This window comes from Rhynchophorus ferrugineus, unplaced genomic scaffold (assembly GCF_030347505.1).
Source record: "Rhynchophorus ferrugineus isolate W39M unplaced genomic scaffold, kcgeb_rfMv2 rfM8, whole genome shotgun sequence".
Lineage (NCBI taxonomy): Eukaryota > Metazoa > Arthropoda > Insecta > Coleoptera > Curculionidae > Rhynchophorus > Rhynchophorus ferrugineus.
This window is the reverse complement of record NW_027472587.1, coordinates 498055-523601: the sequence shown is the minus strand read 5'-3', so window position 1 is coordinate 523601 and position 25547 is coordinate 498055. Positions and strand designations below refer to the sequence as shown.

The window sequence follows — 25547 nt, the reverse complement described above, 5'->3', positions numbered from 1 at the left end:
CGGGTTTCGATAGTGAGCTCAAATTTAAAAATGAAACTAAAATTATGGCTGTACAAATTATGCTAATTCAGTAAAATCCCGAATAAAAAAGAACTAACGTGTGTTGTACAAAATCACTAATGTTAATGTAAAATCACTAATACACGATTGATGACCGATCTTAAGACATGACGTAGTAAATCAAAAAAGTGGTATCTTTTGTTGTTAATTGTAAGAAATTTATTTGTACATCTAATAACTGATCACCAACTTTGTGCACATACCGTATTTTAAAACTACATTAATCCAATATCACATACAATTAATCCATATCATAATTCAATATACTATCGGTGTAATCTTATCTGGAATTTGCATTACGATTTTACCTTTACTCACGATAAGCTATAATATTTATTTCATTTTTCCGTATATAATATAAAGGAAAAAAAGTTCAATTCATCCGCTCGAAATGGATTTCGGTAGTGTTTTTGTATTCGTTGCGATATTTTTGATCGTTTTGAACGGTATTTTGATACTGAGAAATTTGTGTGCAAGAAAAGAAGAGTCATCAACAAGGCAAGGACATCGCAGACCAAGACAAAGAAACAGACATAGGAATCAATGTATGTATGCTATTGTTTTGTAACATGATTTTAGATTTTTTTGTGTGAATATATGATAAGTATCAACTGTTAACAATACAGTTATTTATTATAGCTTAAATTGTCATAATAATAATATAATGTATTATATTTATTATATAACAATCATTAATTAAGGTGTAAAACACTGATTGATTGATATTTTATTATATTTATTGGTTTCATTTTCATATGTTTATCATATAAGCTCACTTAAATTATCAAGTATTTTGTTGTGAAATATATTTTGCTAAATAGCTATGTTTTATTTAATTTATCTGAATTAAAATTGCAAACATTTATTATGAAATATATTACTCGTTGTTAAGAGAAGAAGAAGAGGAAGAAGTCGTTCCATATGCAGCAAAAGAAATTCGAAAAATGTGGAATAAATAAGTATGTCCATCTAATTCCACCAAAACACGAAACATATATTTGGATTCCTATATATTTCGCTTTGCATTTATAACTTATAAGTCAACAGGCTTAATCTACACATGCTTACTCTTGGGTTTGTTGTGATATATCGATGTTTCGTCACCTCAATTCTCAGTGTCACTCTTAAATCCCTATAATCGAATGATTTAGATATTTTTAAAAGTATTTAACGCTATTTTTTATCGAAAAATTTCTTTTGTAGCTCAAAATCGCCATTTATATAATACACACTGCTGAGGTTTTTAACCTGGGATTTTGGTTCACTAAATATTAAACTATTTTCTCAACAGTTTATAGATTTTATTTACCAATTTAATTGTAACACAATACACATAGTATGCTAGACGACTTATTTTCTATCTGCACACATAGTTGATTGTACGCTCCTTAATTCCATCTTAACCTAACTTCTTATGTACATGGCAAATCCTACATCTAATTATACCAAGGGCTTTTGAACTACATTGAATACTATACTATAAATTATAAATAATATATACAAAGGTTTTATATACAAAGACGCAACACAAACTATATTTAAAGTGTTTGCTTTACCCCATATGTTTCTTTAAATAAAATATGATAAATTTGGGAAAATATGATATTGTCGGAAATATATTTGAAATGTATATAAAAATGTATAATAAAATTTAAACAAACGGGAATGTATATAAAATACTAGAATATTATATTAACTACGCAATTCTTATAAATTCGACAAAAACCTTCATGATCGTAATAGGTAGAAATTGACTTCATTATTATGATTGATGGTTATTTTGATATTATTTTACATTATAATTATAAAATAAATATTCTGCAACAAAACAATGCAGAACAGTGTAATCTTAAAATATACAATATCACCTACAAAAACATTCAACTACATATTAATGTTAACAGATTATCAATATCCTACACATTAAAGAGAATATGTTCCAAGTAGCATTGTAAATTAAAAAAGCATAAAAATCCCTGACACATATTTATAACAAAAAGCTGACATGTTAAATAAATGTTTATATTAAATAAACATTCTCAAACTTCAGATAAATGATTGAAGATATCCGATTGAAGATGTGAGAAATAGAGGAGAATTACTTATTACTGTAATAAAATTCTTATTGTACATTTTTTATATTTTATACCTTTTATATTTGTTAATCGTGAAAAACATTTAAGTGAAACTATCTTAATACTTTAAGTTTTTTTTGTAAAAAAGATTGTAAAGGGTCCGTTTAACGTTAATTAAAAATCCGAGAAACGTTTATTAAAATTTATTATTATAAATATTTGCACTTATAACTACACTATTTCCAGTATACAAGATTTATTATATTGCGTCCTGTTCATATTATTTTGTCTATCTCCTGTATATACTGCGACCAAATTTAATCGTTGAGAATAGAATATACATAGTGTTCTAAATGAGTTTTTTTTTATCAAACAACAACTTGCTATATTTCTATTTTAATATCGCCAGCAGGATCTGGTTTATTTGAACGTAAAAGCAAACAACACAAATCCTTTTACAATTTCAAACACCTTTATCTCTGAAACGTCGAAAATTACCACAAAAGACGCCTCATCATATAATTACATCGGTTAGATTGAAGCGGTTGGGTGAAGTGAGAGCAAAAATGTCTGATGACAGATTTCTGACGTACCTCCTCTCAGCTTTCTTCTATATACTGGGATGTTGTGGGCTAATATTGATCTTGAGGCTTCTCACTCACGCCTATTGTTTCTGGACTTTAGAACGTAAGTAATAAGTATGTATTTTAAGTTTCTGTGATAGTGTTAACACACCATGCTAGTTTCTTTAACAAGGAAGGTTAACAAGAGGTAGGTTGATATTAGAAACTTGATATGTGAATTCAAAAGCTCTTTTATTGCCGACCGGATGATTTAACCAGCTCAGTTGTTTCCACTTTAAAGAAGTTCCTTGCGATAGCTTCCATATGCTGGTTGGGGACTTCTTTTATTGAAACAAAATAATCAAGGTTGCATGTCGTTTTATTTAAATAAGAAATAATTAATGCATATAGAAATCTACTCAGTTTCATTTAAAACCATTATCGAGAACTTAACAATTAATTATATTAATTATGCCTAAAAATTACGGTTTTCGTCAGTGGTATTGGGTTTAAATATCTTATCAAGTAAATATTTGCGCATTCACCTGTTTATGCTTCAAATAAAAGTTGTCAAGTCATTTTCTGATCTGATTTTTGCTTACATTTAATGATACTATCAATGTAATTTAGTTTCAGAACTAAATATTTGAACTGTCGTGCTAGTACATCATTTTCTACCTTTTGGTAACAGTTGTCCCGGTTTCTCACACTCACCGATCAATTTTCACTATTGATACAAGAATTTTCGTCCTGTGCCTCTTTTCAAAATACAGGAGAGTGATATAGATTTATACTAATAATATTCTGTAATATTAGGATTGCTATTCCAATGACAAAAGAACAAATTAAAGATAGATGATGAAATGGTGAAAAAGTGAAATGAAAAGGAATTTAAAAGCATTTTAATACCAATTATGCATGTTTTTATAGTGGTTGGTTCATTCATGAGAGTTTTATAGAGAAATATTATATTATGTTTTGAGTATCATGGTAATTAATTTAATCATTTAGTTAATTTGCTATCATTTATATGTTATTGCCTAAATAGGAAAATAAATTATTATCCATATAATTATATTTATCATGACAATAAGGTGTTATGTTATTTATTCAAAATATTTGTATTTAAGAAAAAAAACTGCCTGGTTAACCAATTATAAACTACTTGACATTGCACGCCAAAGGAGAATTTAAAAGGTCAGTCCAAGAACTAACTAAAGGTTAACAGTAGGGTTACCTTGTCAAGTATATATTTTATAAATTACACGTTATTTTCAATACGGAACTATACGGAACAATTTAAGAGAATGTTACGATATCAATGCCAATATTATTTCATTTAAAAATTACAATGATTTTAATGAAGCCACTTTAATGATACATTTTATTTTAAAAATATTCTTCTTTGTGTAATGTGTTTTCGGGGTCAGTCAGTTTTTTTATTTATTTTTAAGGATTTTTTCAGAGACTCTTAAACTTTAACATAGCTGTGTCAGAGCATGTTGTACATAGCTATGTTGTAGAAGCCATATTTGTAAAATTCAGAAGATTTATACTGGTTGTAATTGAGCTAGTCATAATAAAAAAATTACAATATCGGTGAAAATTTTATTGTGCAAAAATCATTCTCTTGTGTCTCAATTGGGCCATTTAACGAATCATATCGCCAAAACCTAGTGAAGATGTTGCCTTAATAGACCAATGTATGCCCGATTATTAAATACCACGCACTTAGTTCCAAAGCTGTAAAACAGATGGATACCATTACTATAACTTTTAATTAATTCTTCTCGTCTCTGCCTCGTCTTGCTTGTGAATTAATCCAAGTACAAATGAAAAGTAATAATACATTTTGGGGTAAATTAGATGGCTCGGTGAATGGAGGTAAAACGTAATGAAACAGTGGTGTTTACATTATGTGACCGTTATTTATTGATGTAATATAAAAATGTGGAAAATACAAAATAAATAAAACGGATGGCAGCGGTGTTACCTGGAGACGAGGCTTGGGCAGTCGATGGTGGCACGTCTAAACCAAACGATGGTCGAGTACTGAATGAATGGAAATACCCTTCAATAACATTCCAGATAAACGTCTCGGGATTACCAGCTATTCGCTATCGCGTTCTAGTTGGCGCTGCTGGCACCCCGCCCGTGTTCAACATGTGGGATTATATTTCTGGGTATTTTGTAGACCGTTATTCCACTATGTAAAATTCGATATGCCTCAAGGTCACTACAAAATTAATTGTAAATTAAGATTGCACTAAGCGTATCTAATAAAGATGTTATAAAAAAAATTGCAATTAGATCTTTCCTTATAATGAATTCCTATGTTTATCTTTCTTAGGTGAAACACAAGTGGTTTTGCAACATTACTATTATGAACATCAACCATAAAATATTATCTAATCCAACAAATTTATTTGTTTTATTTATATATTTTCATATTTTTAAGCGTTTGCGTCAAGCACTACGCGAAAAACGGCCGGAATACCAGCAAAAGCACAACAATGTTATTCTTCAGCATGATATCGCTCGACCACATGCAAAACCGTGAAAACATACTTGGAAATATTAAAATGTGAAGGGATATCGCACCGTATTCTCCAGACGTTGTTCCTTCTGATTACTACTTGTTCCAACATATGAGTCGTGACATGTCTGAGCGCTTCACTTATGAATATCCCAATTCGTGGATAGCCTCAAAACATAATACATACTGTTAGATTTGTCTTACTATAAATTTAAAACATGCTTTATCCAATATTTCTCTATTGAAATCGAATAATCTATAGTAATTGTACTGTGAGATAGAATTTTCTTAACATAAATAATATTATGTGTTTTGAATTCCTTATTCTATTGTTAGAGACACTATCTATTGATATGGTTATCTAACACGTCCCGCTCCTTAGTAATGGCGTGAATATTATTTACGCTTAAAAGGTGTATTACACCACAATGGCAGCCGATATCCTTCCATGTTTATTGCGTATTCAGTGATTTTAAAAGAAATATTTGAAAATATGAAATTAATTTTAGACTTAATCAAATATAAAGAATTCAACCAGAAAGTTTTTGCTGATTCGACTACAGGAAAACCTTGAAACCTTCACAAAATATTGTCGTTTTCTGTGTTTATGTTTCTATGACAGTAAATACACCAAAAACCACTATAAAGTTAAAGATCACATTAAATATGAACCTCTTATTCCACAAGAAAATGTGATTATTCCACCTTTACATATAAAACTTGGTTTAAAGAAAACAATGAATTCTATGAAAATCTTACTGCGAAAGAGTTAGCGGCTTGGTTATCTCAAAAGAAAGCAACTCATGGATTTTTAGGTAATCTTAAACTCTAAACTGCGGAGTTTTTATTGAATGACTATTAAAAGATTTAAAAAACGTGCAGAATGTCTTCAAAAATACATTTCTTGTATAATCTTGGAATGGTGAGTGACGAACAAGATGAACGATTTCACTTGGGTTTAAAACATATAGAAGAACGTTATGTCCAGCAGATCACTGCTGGTTTGTAATGAAAGAGTATTCTAGTGTACAAAGGAGAAAAAGTTTCGTCATTTTCTTTCAGAATATATGGCTAACTTTTTCTATTGATGACTTTAACCTGAGCTGTTTTGATTCATTGTGTATTTGTAAATATACATTACTATTTTTTTATAAAATTAATAATTTGAAAACATAAATATGATTTAAAATTTTCATACTTTCTTTGTTTAGTACTTAAATTTATCATAACTCTAAAATGGTACGTGTTACAATAAATCCGTTCAGCATGTACAATTTGACAAAAAAGTCATTTTATTTATTGTTATAGAACAAAAGAAATTGTCGCACAGTTTTATTAATAGCAAAGGAACGAAACCGTGTCGAATATTAATGAAATCAATGACCTTTGCTGGTTCTCAGACGGAAAGCAAACAAACCGATGTGGAGTAAATAAAAACCAGTTTTCAAACAGCAACATTATATGATACCATAATACTTAATTACTATGTTGAACCAACTAATATCTCAAGACAACTAACTCAATAATATTGTTCTGATCATATCATATAGTTTCATGTTTTGTTGACTTTTATTGTTGCTGATTGTCATTTCAAATTGTTGATTTTTGTCGAGTTCGTTATTGATAAAGGATTATTTTAGGTCATATCAAGTGTAATAATTGTTATTTAATTTTACATTGTTTAATATAATTTTTATTTTTCAAAGTATTTCATAGATCATCAATATTACTCTAGTAACATTTGCTGTAATTATTCATTATTTTATAACAAAAAAACAAGGATGGTCACAAAAAATTAGGTTTATTTTTTATAACTCACACCTGCCAACCACATTTAGATATTTCTACTTCTCAAGAACTTGTCCATGCATTGCCCAAAGGAAGATAATTGCTTGATTATTCTTGGTTCATAATTTAGTTTTGAAAGAAGGCTTGGGAAAGGTGGCTTGAAAGAAATAACATTCAACTAGCTTAGCAATGATATTGAGTTACTCAAATATTTCCAATATACTTTCTGTCAGCATAGTACCGTGTGTAGATCAATAAAATATCAATTATTTATTATTTATTCTATATTGTCATACAGTTTCATCAAAATCGATGTCAGTTTCCGTTCTTTTATGTCCTCTATCAGCGTAAAACGAACACCTCGAAGTGAAGAATCAGGGGAATATTAGGCCGGGCGCAAAATGGGACGCAGCTTGGTGAGGCGACCCAGTAAGGGTCATGGCGAGTGTACGCGGGATAAAATTGTCAGATGCCGAAACGGCGCAAATATGATAAGAGTTCTCGCTTCGCAATAAAGCTGTACACAGTAGTAGACTTGGTACAATGGCAATTGATGCTGCACTAGGGATGCCGAAAAAATATCAATATTTTTCTCAGCGACCGATACTCCTATGCTGCACTAGTAACGAATGAACTGGAATGTATTTCTGAATCTGATTCGGAAGACGAATTCAAAACTGAAATGGTAATGTTTATCTCCTAGATGGCTAGTAAAAGGTAACTGAGAAGTTGTGCTTAAAATGAAGAACGACTCATGGAGAATTTACTTTAATTAAATAATTTAGTGAAGTATTTTAATTAAAGAATCGGCACAGCTTCGATTAATTCTTCTTCCATTTTTAAACACTGACCTTGGCTTTAGACGAAAAAAAAAACAAGAACACAGCGTTCCACAGGATCACGTCAGCCAAAACTGCGTCACGACATGCTGCGAAGCAATATTGCGTGGTGGTTATCATTCTTTAAACCTACAAAATCTCGCAGTGACTCACGCTGCGTCACCTCACCAAGCGGCTTCCCATTTTGCGCTTGGCCTTATAGTTGTTCAATTAAACCTGTTCACAATGATAGCCTTGTCGGATGATGCGTTGTTATGAAGCAAAAACCAGCAAGATTTGTTTTATAAAAAATTGAATTTATTGGACATAAATTAAAAAATGAATTTCACACACCATTTATTAAAGAAGTCGATCTACTAGAGAGAGTTAAATCTACCGATGTATCTTGGCCATATTTAAATACACTTTGGCAATCATTAGTTTTATTAGTTTTAAGTCTTTATTCTCCAGTAGTTTCAGCGAGCCATCACATCATCGAGCAATTCCACTTGCAAGACAACACACATTTTCTCAGTCAATAATTTTATCTAAAAAAATTTCAAACCATCTGACACAAGATGAAGTGCGTCAGTATAAGTGACAGTTATGTCAACTTAACGACAATTTTTTTTCAATTTATTTTCAGATTAATTTCCCGTAATTTTTGACATAATGCCCGTAATACATAAGTACATTACTGTACACTCATTTTAGGTCCTAAAGGTTTTTTTTTCGGAAAGATATTTCATATTTATAAAAATCAGTCATTTTGTTTAAAAATAGTAATATATAAACAGGAAAAAATTATACAATTGCCATTCAAAGTGTCAAAAAGTGAGTATGTCTTTAATACAAAAAACAACTAATACGTGATTAAGAGACTAATTTATGATTGAATAATTTACGGATTTGAAAAAATATAAGTTTTGATTTTTCGCAGCCTTGTATGCAAAAAGTACAATTATCTATACAATCTGGATTGTGCGATGCCTTAGAAAACAAAGCCTGATTAAAGAAGCTATAATTTTAGAACTGAAAACCTAGAAACTTTTGGATCGATGTTATTGAAAAATTTCATCCACAGAAATCACAAATACAGTTATGGAACAATTTTTTATTTACACAATCAAATTTAGTAAGACGTAAAATCCATTTGAGCTTTGCTTCGAAAACTTAAAAAATTGATAATCTCCTATCATCCAGATTCAATATGTTTTACATCTGAGCCACCGTGTGCTTTGCCCATTATTAAATTAAATTGAATGTTAGCATCATATAATAATCAAAATTTAAGTTCACTAACATTTCAGAAATTATTCCTTCAAATACATTCGTACCCAAATCGTGAGATTGTTTTTACGGATAGCTCTAAATATTTTCTGCATCTATTTCTGCTATTCTTACACTTCTACTGACTACCTGAAGGATACCTTAAACTTTATAATCTCACTTAATAATCATGCAATCAAGCATATATGCAAGACCTGCCATATATGCTCTAACTGACGAAACTCACTGCAAATTATCGCTAATGTATTTCTTCAAATGCGTTAATGGTGCAAATTCTTGAACTACAAAACACATTTGTTTGGATCCCCATCCACAGATATACTTTATCTGGGAACAAATGTGCTCTTACAAATAGACGACTAATTATAAATACATTGTATTATAAAGATCTTTCTTCATACGTAGTAACATATGTAATAGTATGGTGCAGCTTCAGCAGGTCCCAGCTGGAGGAGGAAAACAAATTTTGACACATTAAGAGGAACCAATATTTCCCTGCTATGTCCTCAGAAAACAGAGATTTATAAGTTAAATTAAACAGACTACTGAAACCTGTCCAAATTATTAGATTTCCGCAAGGAGGTCGGTCTTTATTTTAAAATATAATTTTACTTTGTACATGACTTGTATCTATACAAAATATTATTATTTATTTGTTTATCCAGATATTTGTTTTCTTTCGATGCTTATTGTGTAAGTTTTATTAAGGTTTTTATTGAACTACTTTTAAATTATAAGCATTATATTTTAAAAGTATTTACTACTAATTGACTCTGCATTATTGTTTTGGGGTTCCTTGGAATGCTTTACTGACGAAAGGGTTTTCTCAGTTTTAGTTAATACTTTTTGGTCTGTGTTGATGGTCCTCAAAACTAAACCTTTGGAGAGACTAAATTAAATATCAAATCAACCAAGATATTTTAATGCTTCATTTGGCTAACCAGTTTTGAACTAATCATATTTTCAAACCGCTATATTTTGTTGTTTTTGCTAGATTTCTCCTCTTGATAATTACGTAACAAAAGAGTTAAATGATACCAATAAATATTCTAAATTAACGCATATCGCGACAGAGTTACGGGTTATTAAATTCTAAATATAATCACTAATTAAAGTTTTTTATATCTGCGCAATATAATCCAGCGAAAATAAGACACGTATTCGTGATGTTTGATTAAAAATTATCTTATCAGGTGGTAAACTGCGGTGGTCCATAAAACACTGCTTCAAAAAATCTGCAACAGTTTTCGTCCAGTCACGTAGTCATTCCCGTTAGAAATAATGGAGTCCTTTCTGTTGACCATTAGCGCCATCGCCACCTTGATATGTTTCTTCACCATCATTTGTGTTTTATTTTTGAACTGCCTATATCGTTGTACAACCTGGGCTTTTATGTGGCTGGCACCGTTTGGTAGCAGTTTATTTAGAGGTAATATATACTTGTATATGAATGAATGGTTTAATACCCCATATATATATATATATATATATATATATATATATATATATATATATATATATATATATGAATATATATATATATATATATATATATACATATATATTTATATACATATATATATATATATATATATATATATATATATATATATATATATATACATATATATTTATATACATATATATATATATATATATATATATATATATATATATATATATATATATATATATATATTTATAAAGCTACTTTTGCTTTGAAGTGCCGCACTTTCCCCGCGTCTTCATATCTTTAACGTTCTTCCTTATTTCAACTCAAAATTTCTAACTTTAATTTTTGTTTATTTGTTATCCATTCTTTATCTATAGTTACTGTTTAATGTCCATGTCCTATATTAGATATGGTTTTAATAATTTCTTAATTTCTCTAGTTTCTTTTTTTGGGTCCTCTAAAATTTTAAATTCCATTCTAATTAAAATTTTATTTTTCTTAACTATTTCAATTAATTGTTTTGTGTTCTCAACGTTATCTTGACTAAAATGTCGTTTTTATTTATCTATTAGATATGGTTTTAGTAATTTCTTAATTTCTGTAATTTCTTTTTTTTGGGTCCTCTAAAATTTTAAATTCCATTCTAATTAAAATTTTATTTTTCTTAACTATTTCAATTCATTGTTTTGTGTTCTCAACGTTATCTTGACTAAAATGTCGTTTTTATTTATCTATTAGATATGGTTTTAGTAATTTCTTAATTTCTATAATTTCTTTTTTTTGGGTCCTCTAAAATTTCAAATTCCATTCTAATTAAAATTTTATTTTTCTTAACTATTTCAATTCATTGTTTTGTGTTCTCAACGTTATCTTGACTAAAATGTCGTTTTTATTTATCTGATTCTCTATTCTCATCGCAATATCAATTTTATTCTTTCTCATACCAACTATCTTTTTTCCTCCACAACTATCTGCTTTGAAATTTCCATCACATGTTTCCTTAAGGATTCACAGCTTTCCTTCTCTTGTTTGTTTGTTCCAAATATTCGACATTTTCTGAATTTCTGATAAAATATTCTGTGAAAAAATTCATAGACTACAATAAAACTCAATCCACATTTGCGTTGTACAGATTATTTTTATGATATCTGTAAATAGTATAATTATTATTACTTTCACACTTAGCGCGTTGCTTTTTTGGAAATATAGCAATATTAACAATAATAGCAATATTAATATTACTGAATATTAATTTAATACATGAAAATAGAGCATTGCGATACCCATATCATTTTGAGCTCTTTAGCTAGTTAGTTATAGACGTTAGCGTATTATATACAAGAATATATATACAAGAAGTGTTGTTCAGTATATTTTCATGTACAACAGGACTGATACTACAAACTTAAACATTGTCATGTTAGTTGTCGTGTCGTGTTAATAGCTCATGTTAAGCTATTATAAATTGACTCAAGACGAGCTTTCAATCCATTGATATTTTGGTTTACCTATAGTGTTGATGCATGTACTGGTTTTACTCATGATATTATAAGCTCAAAATATTCATGCTTCAATCCTTATAGATTTATATAGCATGCAAAAACGATCTTTTGAATGTAGTAAACAAATATATGTCTAAAAAAATGAAGACCGTGATAATAAAAAACGATATGATAAATGTTGAATTCGAATTATCATTCGAGGTTATATCACATATAACTATTAAAATAGACAACTTTATTCATAGTAATGTAACGTTTCAGAAAGCAAAAGTTAGCTTTGTTACACCCTGTGTAAATTTATGCCTGAAATGACGAGGAGATGGATTTCCAGCTTCAATTTAAACAGATCTCAATATTATTGTATTTGAATGATTTTTAATACCTCCATATATTTTATGATATTATCTTTTATTATATTATCTAATATTGTCTATTATTTCTAAAAATAGATTATAAGTAACCATAAATATTAAGAAACCATGCATCAAAAATTATTTATTGCGTGTTAATTATGAATACCAAATTGTAACAAACAAATACTTCTATAAAAACTTGCGAAAATCATTGGTTTTAGCTTCACCAAAATTCACCATAAGATTAAGATGGGATGAAATAATGTTTACATTTTCCAATTTATTTCTGTGAGGGTAATTTAGAGCCCAACACTGGATAATTTGAATTTGATACAGCAGCATTCAGCAGCAACAGATATGCAGGAAAATTCTTTTGTACTACACGTTTTACCAATTAGATTTATTGACAGACAAGAAAATAATATTTATTGTATATGGTGCTGAGCATATGGTGCGATCAACAATGTGTACTGTATTGTGAGTTGTTAAAACCCGAATGAAACTGTTACAGCAAATATGTGCGGATGTTAAAAGAAAAATTGCAAAAAACACCAGCAATAGGAAGTATTAGCAGAGAAGCTAAGCTATTATTAGCTTTCCCATTATAATGTTCGGTAACGTGTGCAAGAGTTGTTAAAGATACGCTGCTATAGCTCAAATATGAAGACTAAAAATAAAGCCTTCTGAGTATTTATCGGTATAATTTTTCCCAATAGAAACCTTCCTTGAAAACAGAAAAGAGATTTCAATGGTAAAAAACGCAGATTTTCGAAATTAACACGAAATAATATGCTATTTGCATTAGTCTACATAGACAAGGAATTCTTTCATACTCCACCAATAGTTATAATTGTTAATTTCATTTTCTCATTTTTATCATAAATAATAAATTACCAATTCCTACTCTAAATATAAAAAAAAATATTTGAGAAATCTATTTTGGTGGTGTTATGGCTCGGTGAATAGAGGTAGGACAAGATAAAACAGTGATAGTCACATGATATGACCATTATTTATTAACGTTGAATAAAAATAAAAAATACGATAGATAAAAGGGCAGCGGCGCAGTGTTACCTGGGAGACGCTTGGGAAATCGATGGTAACACATCTGAAATGAATGATGGTCAGTGACCGAATGATCCAAAGATGATCCGAATGACCAAAAAACCCTTCAATGAATCTCAGATATTCTCGGGGTTGCCGTTGCCAAATCATCGTTATCGTATACCGGTCGTCACTACTGCTACACCGCACGTGCTCCACACCTGCAATGATATTTCTAGGTAACTTGTAGGCCGCTATTATAAGATGTAAAAATCGACATGCCTCCAGGTCGCTACAATATTCGCCTGTTGAAAGCCTTGAACAGATTTGTGAGCAAAAAACAAAATGATATAAGCTCTGACACTTGAATGTGGTCTACGGACGACGTTGAAAACAAATTACGTTTTGAACAGTACTGCATAGTCATAGTGCAGGATTCGGTGTATCGCTCATGCGATAGCTCATTTTTTTCGATGGCGAGACATTGACATTTCTGCTGCCGCGGCGAAAACCTGATGACTGCAATCGGTACCTAGCTTCTGGGGTTGCTCTGTGACTAATCTGTAGCTACAGATAATACGGCATTCGAGGAAAACAAGTAACGACGGTATCCGACCGGAGCTGCCCGAAGCTTCTCAAATTAAAATGCCTGCCAATAAAATTGAAACTGGGAGCGAAGGAAGACATTTTGATTTAAATATAGCGCCGAAAGAAATATCTAGTCGAAATGCTGTTGATTAGATAGTGAGAATTGGATGATAAGAGTTCTGAGTATTCAGAAAATTGTCGAAAAAATAAAATTAGGGAAATTAATTAAACAAATGGAAGGAAATGTATGAAAATTTCTTCCAGCACTAAAACTGAATTTTATGAGGGTCGAAATGTTCTGAGAACGTAACCGTTGAAGAAAAAATAAAATGAAAGACAAGATGTATGAAAATGCGAGAAAATTTTGGATCACAGGAAAAAAATTAACCGTCACTTAAAACACGCCATGTTGCACGAAATCTCCATTTACGAGTCCAAACCTCGGAAACCTCGAGGTTGCCAGATTTTCGTTATCGTATAACCAAATATAGCAAAAAAAATTAAGGTGCCGGTCAATGTTCAACTTCTGAAATAATTTTCCGGGTATTTTGTACGCCGTTATTCTAAGATATATAATTCGACATACCTCAAAGTAATTACACTATTAATCATATTTTGTTAGATAAATACACAGTTTTAGTTTCGATTAAGGCATATCTTGTCTCTACTATTAAAATTACTTTTTCCAAATCAATCTCTATTTTTTACTACTGTTTTATTTCCCCGAAAATATTACTTATTCGATCAAAATTATCAAAAATATTATTAGCTTATATGTAACTATAACAAGATGTCAATTTACTTTCATACAAACTTAATTTTGCACATCAAATTTTGATTAGTTATGATTAGTATTTAATATCAATTTTAAATGTTTTATATATAGTGTTAGAAAATGCGGTTCTTGTTTTCAAAATAACGCATATCTCCTGTATTTATTGGATTACGAATCGTCAGATCTTTATCCATCAACGTTCAGTAAGATTTACAATATAATTTTACCGACAAGCATTCGTAAAATAAATTTATCTTATTACAAAAGCAGCAATAAATTGGCCTATCGTTCGATACATTATTCATCTATTAATCCATGTTATAATCTGCCGATACGTGTTATCATTTCCCAAAAATAACATCCACGTTTGGCATTTGAGGTAGTTAGTTCGGAATCAATAGATGGTTCGTTCTGTTACGGTATTTACATTGCTTAACGAACAGTAAAAAGGACATACAATGAGACCGATGGGACCAGAAGTTTACGTGTCTATTGGAGCTGTGTTCGTAATACTGATATTTATCGGTGTCTTGCTGCGTTTATCTTGTAAAGGTGCAAAAGAGACCACTCGAAGGGCCAATAATAATCGTTCAAGAGGTAGGCTAGAATTTGTTGATTGCTGTAAGTATAACAACACCGCTGTTAATTTTTCAGTACTTCCAAAATGTCAAAGATTCAGTTAATCTAGAGTTAAGAACTGTTTATTATAGTATTGACTGACAAATTCAATTGAATGAAACATTTGTTACCAGCCTTACACTGGTTATAACATTCTGACTTTGCCGTCTTACCGGTGACCTTGAAAATAATATATATATATATATATATATATATATATATATATATATATATATATACATATATATATATATATATATATATATATATATATATATATATATATGTATATATGTGTGTGTGTGTGTGTGTATGTAATTGAGCTCCTCCTAAACGGTTGGACCGAGTTTGATTAAATTTTTTGTGTGCATTTATATGGATTCAAGAATGATTTAGAACTACAATTAGACCCAGTAGGTGGCTGCGATAAGGTTCCAGGAATGGATTTACCTATATTTGATTTCAACTAGCGTATATATGTGATATTTTCATGATAACCGCCGCAATAATGGCGGTTACTATATGCTTATTCAATATTTTATTATGTAAAAAATCAAGACTCTTGAAATTGAAACATGCTGTCTTTGACACATCAAGCTAAACGGAACATAATTTCCATAAACACTATTATACTCATCCGGCCTCGCTGACTTAGTCTTTTCATTGCTAACTTGAAATGTTAACTATATTTATCTGTTGTGTATTTATTAAAACAAAATTCCATGTCTTCGAGGCCGAACAGAAAATATAGGTCGACGTATACATAATGGAGAAATAGTCCGTAACTATCGGTTAACCAGAACTACGGAAGAACTCTTTACGAATAATAATATATAAGAGACCAAGTTGAAAGCACACGTGTAAATGAAAGTCGAGAGCAAGACAATGAACGTCTTCGAGTTAATAGATTCAGACAACGAGAGACATGCCACATTCAAATATGACGCTGAAATAGAACTATTCTTCACATATACGTAAGTCGTCATCGGCAATATGGAAAAATGTAAAAGTTGTCAGGTATTTAAGCACAAAGGTGAAACGTAAACTCAGTCCTTTCTACTAAATGACATTATTTGGAGCTACTAAAATCGTTTAAAATGAGAATGGTCGTAGTTTTGAACCAACATTGCAGATTTAGAGCTTAGTGTTCCATCAAATTGATTCTTTGTTTACAATACCTGATACCGATCCAAAATTTTTCTAAATTTATTTTATGAATGGAGAAAGAGCAATACAAAAGCACAGACTGTCCATACAACCACATCCAGCAGATGGAGTTTTAAGGTTTAGGTTTATTATGTTATAAATTTGTCTTAATATATTTTGATGCAGTTTCTTCTCGGAAACCCCCTGATATAGATTGGTTTTTGGATTTATTGCATTTCCAAATATAAGAACGGTCATCAAAATTTAGCCCAATTGCATTTTAATATTGCTACACTTTTTTTTAAAGTTGACAGTTGTTGCAATTTTAAACTTGTGGTAAGCTTCTTCATATACAAATAAGTTCTGAAAATGTTTAGAAGCCATTAAAATACTTTTAGAAAGTTGTGAAGATGCTGGTTCGCGATATCGCAATTGTCGACTATGGTTTTAATAATTTAAAAATGGTGATTTTGGTATCATGACTATATGACATGTATTATGACAAAAAATGAACTGGAGGTTCAAAAGAATTCAAAAACAATGAATATTATAGCAGAAAACTCAGTTCAACCTCTCAAATAATTTTCAGACAGATTAGCAGTTCATAAATTAACTGTTTATAGACGTTTACATATGATGTGAAAGATTAAACTGTTAATGCAGATGTCTATCGATGTCAATGGAGTAACCTCAAAGACGTACGGTTGTGAAAAATACCAGTTGTAGTGAGTAACAGACGCTAAGTCATTCTCTTACAAAGCACGGCTTGGCCATATGTTGCAAGTATTGTAAATGATACATTATTACTGCTCGAATGAATCGCACCCAGCGTACTCATCAGGCACTGTGCCTTCTGATAGCTACTCATTCAGATTGATGCAGAATATCTTGGCGACCACACGGTTTTGAGATGTGAACAAGTGCGAAAATGAATCAATGTATGAACATCGTTCTTTGGAGGTGATTTCCTCATGTTGCCAGAAAGATGAGGAAAAGTTTTAGGCGATAAATATATAAATATATAATGTACCAATTTTTCTCGTTAAATGTCTTTCCAAGGCAAAAAAAAATCGCAATACATGCAAGCACCTAATAAATGCCTTGGTCAACTAATGATCCTATAACACTGGTAGTTTCACATTATTCAAACGCATTTCACTATCTGCGAAATATTCTATAAACATGATTACGAAACTGTGTCAGAAAGGCCTTATCTTCATTATTCCTGTTTTAAACAATAGCAATTAAAACTAACAATAGTTATTGTATTTTAAAGAATTAAACGTATTTTATCAGGGAATAATACGTGACATTTCTGCTATTATTCATCTACATAAGCATTCAACTAAGGTGTGTAAGCTAAAAGTTAACAGTCCTAAATTATTTTATATCTAATAATATTATATAAAATAATATACATTTTTAAATAAAATAATATACATTATCTAAAAATTGATGCAGTGAGTTTTTGTACATCACGTTATTTGTTGGGGTTTATCTAGTGATAAAAGAATATATTAATGTTTATCCATAATTTGTTGTGGCTTATATTTATGTTGTTCTTATATAATATTCTGGCTTTTATTTCATGCATAACTTAGCGTGACTGATTATTGAAAAGTCCCACAGGTTAAAATTTTTTATATCTATCATAATTTCCTGATATAGTTTATTTAGTATTTCTGAATGTTTATAATTGTATTTATAAATAAGTTGACCTATATGAATTAACCTATCTGAATTGTAATTAATGAAGTATTGTGTATTTAATAATTTTATAACTAATTATTACTTTATTATATTTGAATATAATTGCAATATTCCGAATTTTGATGTCAATTGTACTGAAAAAATCTTAGGTAGATGTAACACATTTGCTGAAAAGTACAGAGCCTAACACATAACTGGCGCTAGTTTTATTGCATTAACAATTTTCTCAATTAGTAAATTAATGTCAAAATTTCATGACACTACTTTTGTTAATTTCAAAACAATGGATCAAAAGCAATTATGCGTTTTAATTTTACACTTCTTATTGAAGGGAAAAATAAAGTTCAAGCGAAGCAATAGCTTTAAAAGTGTTATAAATACTCCGCTCCATCAGAAACAACTATAAAATGTTGATTTGCTGGCTTCAAACGTGGTCGTAGAGACACCGATAATTCAGAACGCAGTGGACGACCAAATGAGATAGTAACGCCAGAAAACATCAAAAAACCCAGAAAATCGTTTGAATAATCGAATAGTGAAGTTGCGTGAATTAGATAATATCGTAAATATATCAAAAGAACGTGTTGGTTTTATATTGCATGAGCATTTGACTATGGCAAAGTTCTGTTCAAAGTGGGTGCCGCTCTTGCTCATTGTTGACCAAAAACAAGAATGTGTTGATTATACTGAACAGTGTTTGGCCATATTTAAACGCAACAGGCCGGAATTTTGAAGTCGATAGGAGACAATGGATGAATAATGGATCCATTACTTCACTCCGGAATCAAAAGGATTGTCTTCTGAGTGGAAAGCAAGCGATTATGTGGCTCTTATTGGAGATTAAATTGATGAATAAAGTCAACTTAAAACAAAAAAAAACTTTTAAGCCCATGTGTTAAATTCAGAATGTCTTGAAAAAACCTTAGGATTTCCTTTAAACAGGTAGAACTAAAAATTTTAATTATTAAATTAGAAAATGACATTTTATAAAAAGTTATAACAGATTCTCAGTGTCAATATTTATCGTTGATTCTAGAGCCTTTTCCTCTGTGCCTAGCTACCGATTATATGTCTTTTGTCAGAATTTTTACTGATAAATTTCTTGACAGGGTGGTTAGCGCAGTGGTCAAAGCTACCGGACGGTCCTCCTACTGTTGCGGGTAACAGTCCTGCTGGGGTATGGTGTTTTAAATTTATGTTTGTGATTGGTTATAATTATGTTTGACCAAAAGGCAGGAGTGCAAAGTTCAACAAGGAAATTTGTCGATCGCAGTCACGCCAGTAACCAGACCAGTTTTAATTTTTTCTATGTATAGCCAGCGTCTAGTTAATATTCTATAGACTCTTTTCATACGTGATTAAATTGTATCTCTCTTTTTAATATTATATGTTACTCCTGTTTTTGCACCTGATTTGCTTTAAATTAGTTGTAGCTAGTTCCGAATTAGTGTTATTGAATTAATTAAGTAAATTAAGTTATCGAATTCTGCGTCAAGCTTATGACAACCATGCTCCATCGGTTTTAATATGTGAATACTGATTTTAACCTTTTAAAAGTTGTGATTTTGACACCGAAAACCAAGAGCATTCTGGACAGCTAAAAAATTTGAAAACGAGGATTTGAAAGCATTACTCAATGATGATCCCTGTAAAATGCAATAATAATATGCAAAATTGTTGAAAGAAATATAATAAACTATTTTAAATCACTTCAAGAACTTGAGAATGATTCAAAAGCTTGGATATTTATAATTTTTTTGGCTTTGGTTATGTGTGAAATGCAGAATCAACGGCAAAATCGGAAAAGTTTATGACATCGCTTTGTTACTAGTGATGCAAAGCGGGTCCACGATGATCAAAAGCAAAAAAAATTATGGGGACCATCTGGTCATGCATCAACATCAATGGCAAAGCCGAATATCCGTGGCCTCAAGCTAATGTCCTGTATTTGATTGAATCAGGTTGGTGTGGTGAATATTATGAGCTGCTAAAACCTAATTAAACCATCAATGGGATCGTTATCGACTACAATTGATTCGTTTGAACCGAGCACTCCTGGAAAAATGACCGGAATACGAACAAAGACACAACAATATTACTCTTCAGCATGACAACGTTCGACCACATAATGCAGAACCGGTGAAAACATATTTGAAATTATGGAAATGGAAAGTGCTGCCTAACCCGCCGTATTCTCTATAACTTGTCCTTTCTGATTACTACTTCTTCCAACATATGAGTCGTGAAGATACCAAAAAATGGGTCGACTCGTAGATTTCCTCAAAAGATATATCGTTCTTTCTATATAGAATCCATAAATTGCCTGAAAAATGAGAAAAAGTAGCGGGTACCGATGTATAATATTTTAAATAAAATACACTGTACCGATTTTTCACAATAAAGCTTCAAATTAAAAAAAAATCGTTTAAAACTAATTTATAGGCATCTATATTCATATCTAGATTGTTCCACAGACTGTTACACTATAATACTAACCCATATTATGTTACACTATAACAAGAGCAATATAATAAAGCTTCATTAAATAAGTGTATTTGATTTTAAAGAGTTCTATAAGGGAAAACCGAAAATATTTAATTGACACACCCTTAATTACATAAGCGTTCGCGAATTCAACATTTCTGAAAAATCCGACATGCGGCAAAATAACAAACAGCAAGGTATTTTATTGTTACCTTATCTTCTGGTAAATATGATGGAACTTTAGAGTTTTATTATTCAAATAATTTAGCATTATCTTATCGTTTCTCCGCACCATTGTATGGCGTCGCATTGATCATTCGCTGTGTGCTGCAAACGCAAAGGCTTCCCGGCCGTTTATTCGTACTTTTCCGATGGCTACAGCACCAGCTCGAAAAAATGGAAGTCATCTACTTCTTGCCCTTAGCCATTTTGGTGTTATTCATCTTGAGCGTCGCGGTAAGAATGTGCAAACGAGATTTGCGAAATAGGAAATTAATCAACGGCTTGACAGATGATTGTAAGTATTTATTTATATTTTAAATGGTTTTATTCATTATTTTAATTCATATTTACACTCCTTTGTATATTTATGTCACCAGTAATTGTTATTAATAATTTTGCTCGATATGATCGTTTAGTGATCCAGCAAAAAAATTAAAAATAACTAAGAAAACAGTATATTATTATATTAAAAATTATTTATGTGTAACATAAAATTTAGAAATAAAAACATTCGATGAACTCATTATCATACGATGTCCCACATAATTAATTTTTATTTTATAGTTTATCAATGATATAGACAGTATTTAAATTATATCACTAGAATAATATCTTCTATTTTATCTGCTATTGTTTTATAGCCATACTTTTCCGATTTTTCGAATTAATATAAATACAATTTTGAATTCAACGCAATATGATGTTCCATATTATTAATGTATATTTAATATGAACTTAAATGTTGAATAAACGAGAAAAATATGTGTGAGTTTCTGTGAACTTTAATTCTAATCAGCGTGATGAATTTAACAATCGTTTTATTTTAATTGGTATTTTTATATTATTTGTTTTTCTGATAAAAGCAGTCAGACATCATGTTTCATAATTCAAGACAGTTGGCATACATTAATACTGTTACCAAGTATCAAGTAAAAAAACAATGAGTTTTAATAACAATATACTCTAAAGGAATAACAATATACGTCTATTGATTGTTTTCTTGTTGCAAGCATTTAAATGATAATTATTTGGGAATTTTGAAATAAAAACCTGATATAGTTTTATGAATATAAGATTCGTGATAAAATTTATAGCGGTCTTTAGGTGACAAATAATATTGGGTTTACGATAATTATAAAAGTTATAATATAATTGCGAATAGGAGGCTTTTGTTCTTTATATCAAGACGTGCTTTTATGATACGGTTTTTCCAACAGTTACTAAACTCTATTTTTTAAATAAAAGTCTTTTTTGCTTCGATTCTGGCCCCGAAGCAGTTTTCCTGATTTAGAAATGTCCAGAAATCTGACGGAACCAAAGCAAGCGAATAGAGCGTTTACAAAATAATAGCATAAGGTGTTTATGTTGGTTCAATTTTGATTAAAAAGGAGCAACGAATCAATGTTTTGGTGTGTATCAGCGATGGTGGTCCCTCAAGTTTAATAGCTTCACACAAACAATGTATGACACTAAAATAATATTTCTCATTGACGGTTTAGCTTAGTGAAAGAAATTAATAGTTATCAACACAATGATTGACATTTCGATCATTGTAAAATATTTGTATGCATATATATTGACGTCAATTCAGGACTATGTTTTTAACTCATTTTATATTGGAGCATTACGCAAATAATTATATTGGCACATAATTATAAAATACGACATAAAATACTTGATTCATACTGGCAGATTAAAGCAATAATTAATTATATGGCACAATATAATACTATAGTATATAAGGTTGAGATAAAAGTAATTTCAATTTTGTTTAACAGATAGCTCTAAAGTTTTATATCCCTGGTCATACTTATTCAATGATACCATACTATAGAGCGTTTATACTTGGTAAATTTTATAAAATATATGTAATATATATAATTTTTTTGACTCACTCAATGGGTGCTTTCTTATGAAAAGTCAGTTAATTTGAAATTTAATGGTAAAACCTTTGTCGAATACGTAGTTCATAATTTTAGCATTACAATGCAATTATTGTTCTTGTTGGAAAAGTTACAAACTATGAGTTTATTTAAGATATTCAAATATTCAGAAATTTTAAAACCACAAATAGTAAAAAGAAATAATGAAAGTAAAGACCAGCCAACTAAAAACCGAGAATTAAAATTTAAAGTGACAATTAAAACTTCCTTGCAATGTTAGACATTACTCTTCATCTATTACTGAAAGATTTGAGTTTTTTCTCATTCAAATGTTTTTACATTTTTGTGGTATATTGAATATTTTGTAGTATTCTGTATTCTGACAAAATCCAATTTAATTTGTTTGGAAAGCTTCATTAAGCTTTCATTAACAAAGATCTAAACGAAAAAGATATAGACAGAACATAAGTTTTACATGAATTAAAATTTCTACAAAATTGAGATAAAAGTGTGACGTAATGGAAATAGTGTCTGTAATGGAAACAATTAATTATATTGTGATAAATAATTTTACTAATTAATTACATTATTAAAATCAAAATGAGACAGATTTGGTCAATGGAAAAGACGTTGTCTTTTAAAAAGGCATTAAACTATAGATGTTTTAGAAACTTCGTAATATTAAGGACGCAAGCAGGTTTGACGCTTCGACTATTGCATAATCTGGACATGTCATATCCGACTATCATTTGATCGCATCTGCAAGACTCGTCGTGCTGAAGTAAAGGTGGATTCACAAAAAGCTTGTCAAAATTAGTTCAAATTTTCATCCAGAAATCGCAGTAGTCTTATGGAGTGATGGCTTTACCACGAAAGAATCCCGTTAAACCTACATCATTGATCATCGAATATTATTCACTAAATGTCGCATAATGTTACCTTCTACTTTTGAGTCTATTTTTTTTATTTGTCAATTGAAAAGTTCCCTGCCTGAGACCTCAAAAGATGCGTGTATGCATTTAACAGCTGTCGGATCATTAGTTTACGAATTATAGCATTTTGAGTGAAGCCACTTTTGTTATTGTTAAAACAAAAACAAAAACGTTATTGGATCGTTTGAAGAACGAAATCGTCGAAAACAGCCGCATTTGAAGAAAAAGAAAGTGCTGCTTCACCAAGACAATGCACGATGGCAAAAGTCCATGAATTGGGCTTTGAATTGCTTCCTCAACCACCGCATTCTGCAGATCTGGCCCCCAGCGACTATGTTCTGTTCTGATATTTGAAAAGAATGCTCGCTGGGAAGAAATGTTCGTTGAATGAAGAGGTGATCGCCGAGACTGAGGCCTATTTTGAAGCAAGGGACAAATCGTACTAAAAAAATGGTATCGAAAAGTTCGAGGGTCGCTATAATCAGTGTATCACCTTTTAATGGAATTATGTTGAATAATAAAACTAAGTTTGACAAAAAAAATGTATTTTACTATGGTAGGTCGGGGACTTTTCAATTGACCTGTCGTATCAGAAAATATAGCGCCATCATCAGCGAACCTCAAATTAGCCAAGGAGTTTGAAGCATAATATTGAACACTAATCTCTTCGCATAATTGCATCCATTAATCTGTTGAAAATAAGTAGAGCTCGGATATTAAATGAATTTTATAAATAATGGTTATTGTTGTTATAACATTTACATGAATAAATTCGCTTTAAAAAAACGTACACATAGGCACTTTTCAAAAATGAAAAACATATGAACTTTAACACCAACCTGTATAGTGATCTCGACTAACTCGTCAATGACGTTAAGTTTATAATGTCGAAAATTTATAGTAGTATTAGTAAAACAAATATTATTCAGTATATAGTGAACAATAAAAAAAAACTGACGTATCTATTTTTAACCATTTATGTACGTATGTACGTGTGTATCGGTGCTAATTTGCATTGGAGCTTTTCCTACCTGTTCCTGTATAATTTACATAATTTGTCTCGTTCACTTTTACTCGTTTTAAGTCAAGCGGTTGTGTTGTTGGTGACCTCTACTTCGACTTTATCACAATAAACAACATTCGATTTGTCAGTAACAATTGTGCATTGTGTTTGGTGAAGTTTTATACATCTTATGATAGCATTAGATTATTAAAGACCAGTATGTGCCGCGTGTTTTTATCGTGATTCATTAGCATAACGTAAAATACCACTCACGACAAGACTATCGATCGAAATTCCTTGAATATGGTGAGGTACTAATTTGAATTGGTTTTTAATGCATAATCTTGAATGTATCGGGTGATACATTATTTTATTGTGGTAGTATTATGTTGATTTTTAACAAATATTAGGTGCCTGCATGTACTCATGATAAATTTTTATGGCATTTTATGGCTACATGTCTAAATCCTATAACTAATCCATTTTCACACTTCTTTACCATTTCGAAACCATATGGACGCTTCTCTTAGACCAACCCATAACTTTTTGCACTTGGGTTTGTCGTAGAAATTTTTCCATCTTTGCAAGTTACAATATGATATAGAAAACTCCTCTTGTTGTCGGGCAAGTAAAGAATCAGCATTTTAAAACGGTTCGAAATGACATTTTCAGTCATTTCATGTAATAGCTGTTTTCCCTCCTTT

At 30.5% G+C, this 25547-nt stretch overlaps 1 protein-coding gene across 7 annotated transcripts in view; it reads left to right on the top strand.

Annotated features, from left to right (window-relative positions):
• Window positions 1-25547, top strand: part of LOC143201430 (uncharacterized) — a 108023-nt gene that overhangs the window by 13079 nt on the left and 69397 nt on the right. Inside the window, exon 1 of one of the 7 annotated variants that reach the window (XM_076412493.1) lies at window positions 428-605. The exons of 1 other annotated variant lie outside the window; for it this stretch is intronic. In XM_076412493.1, the coding sequence (XP_076268608.1) occupies window positions 452-605 (154 nt within the window). In that variant the 5' untranslated portion in view covers window positions 428-451. Of the gene's footprint in view, window positions 1-427; window positions 606-2665; window positions 2823-10378; window positions 10560-15248; window positions 15467-21109; window positions 21321-25547 lie in introns of those variants that run through there. 5 more of the 7 variants (XM_076412501.1, XM_076412495.1, XM_076412492.1 and 2 more) reach the window with 5 other exon arrangements.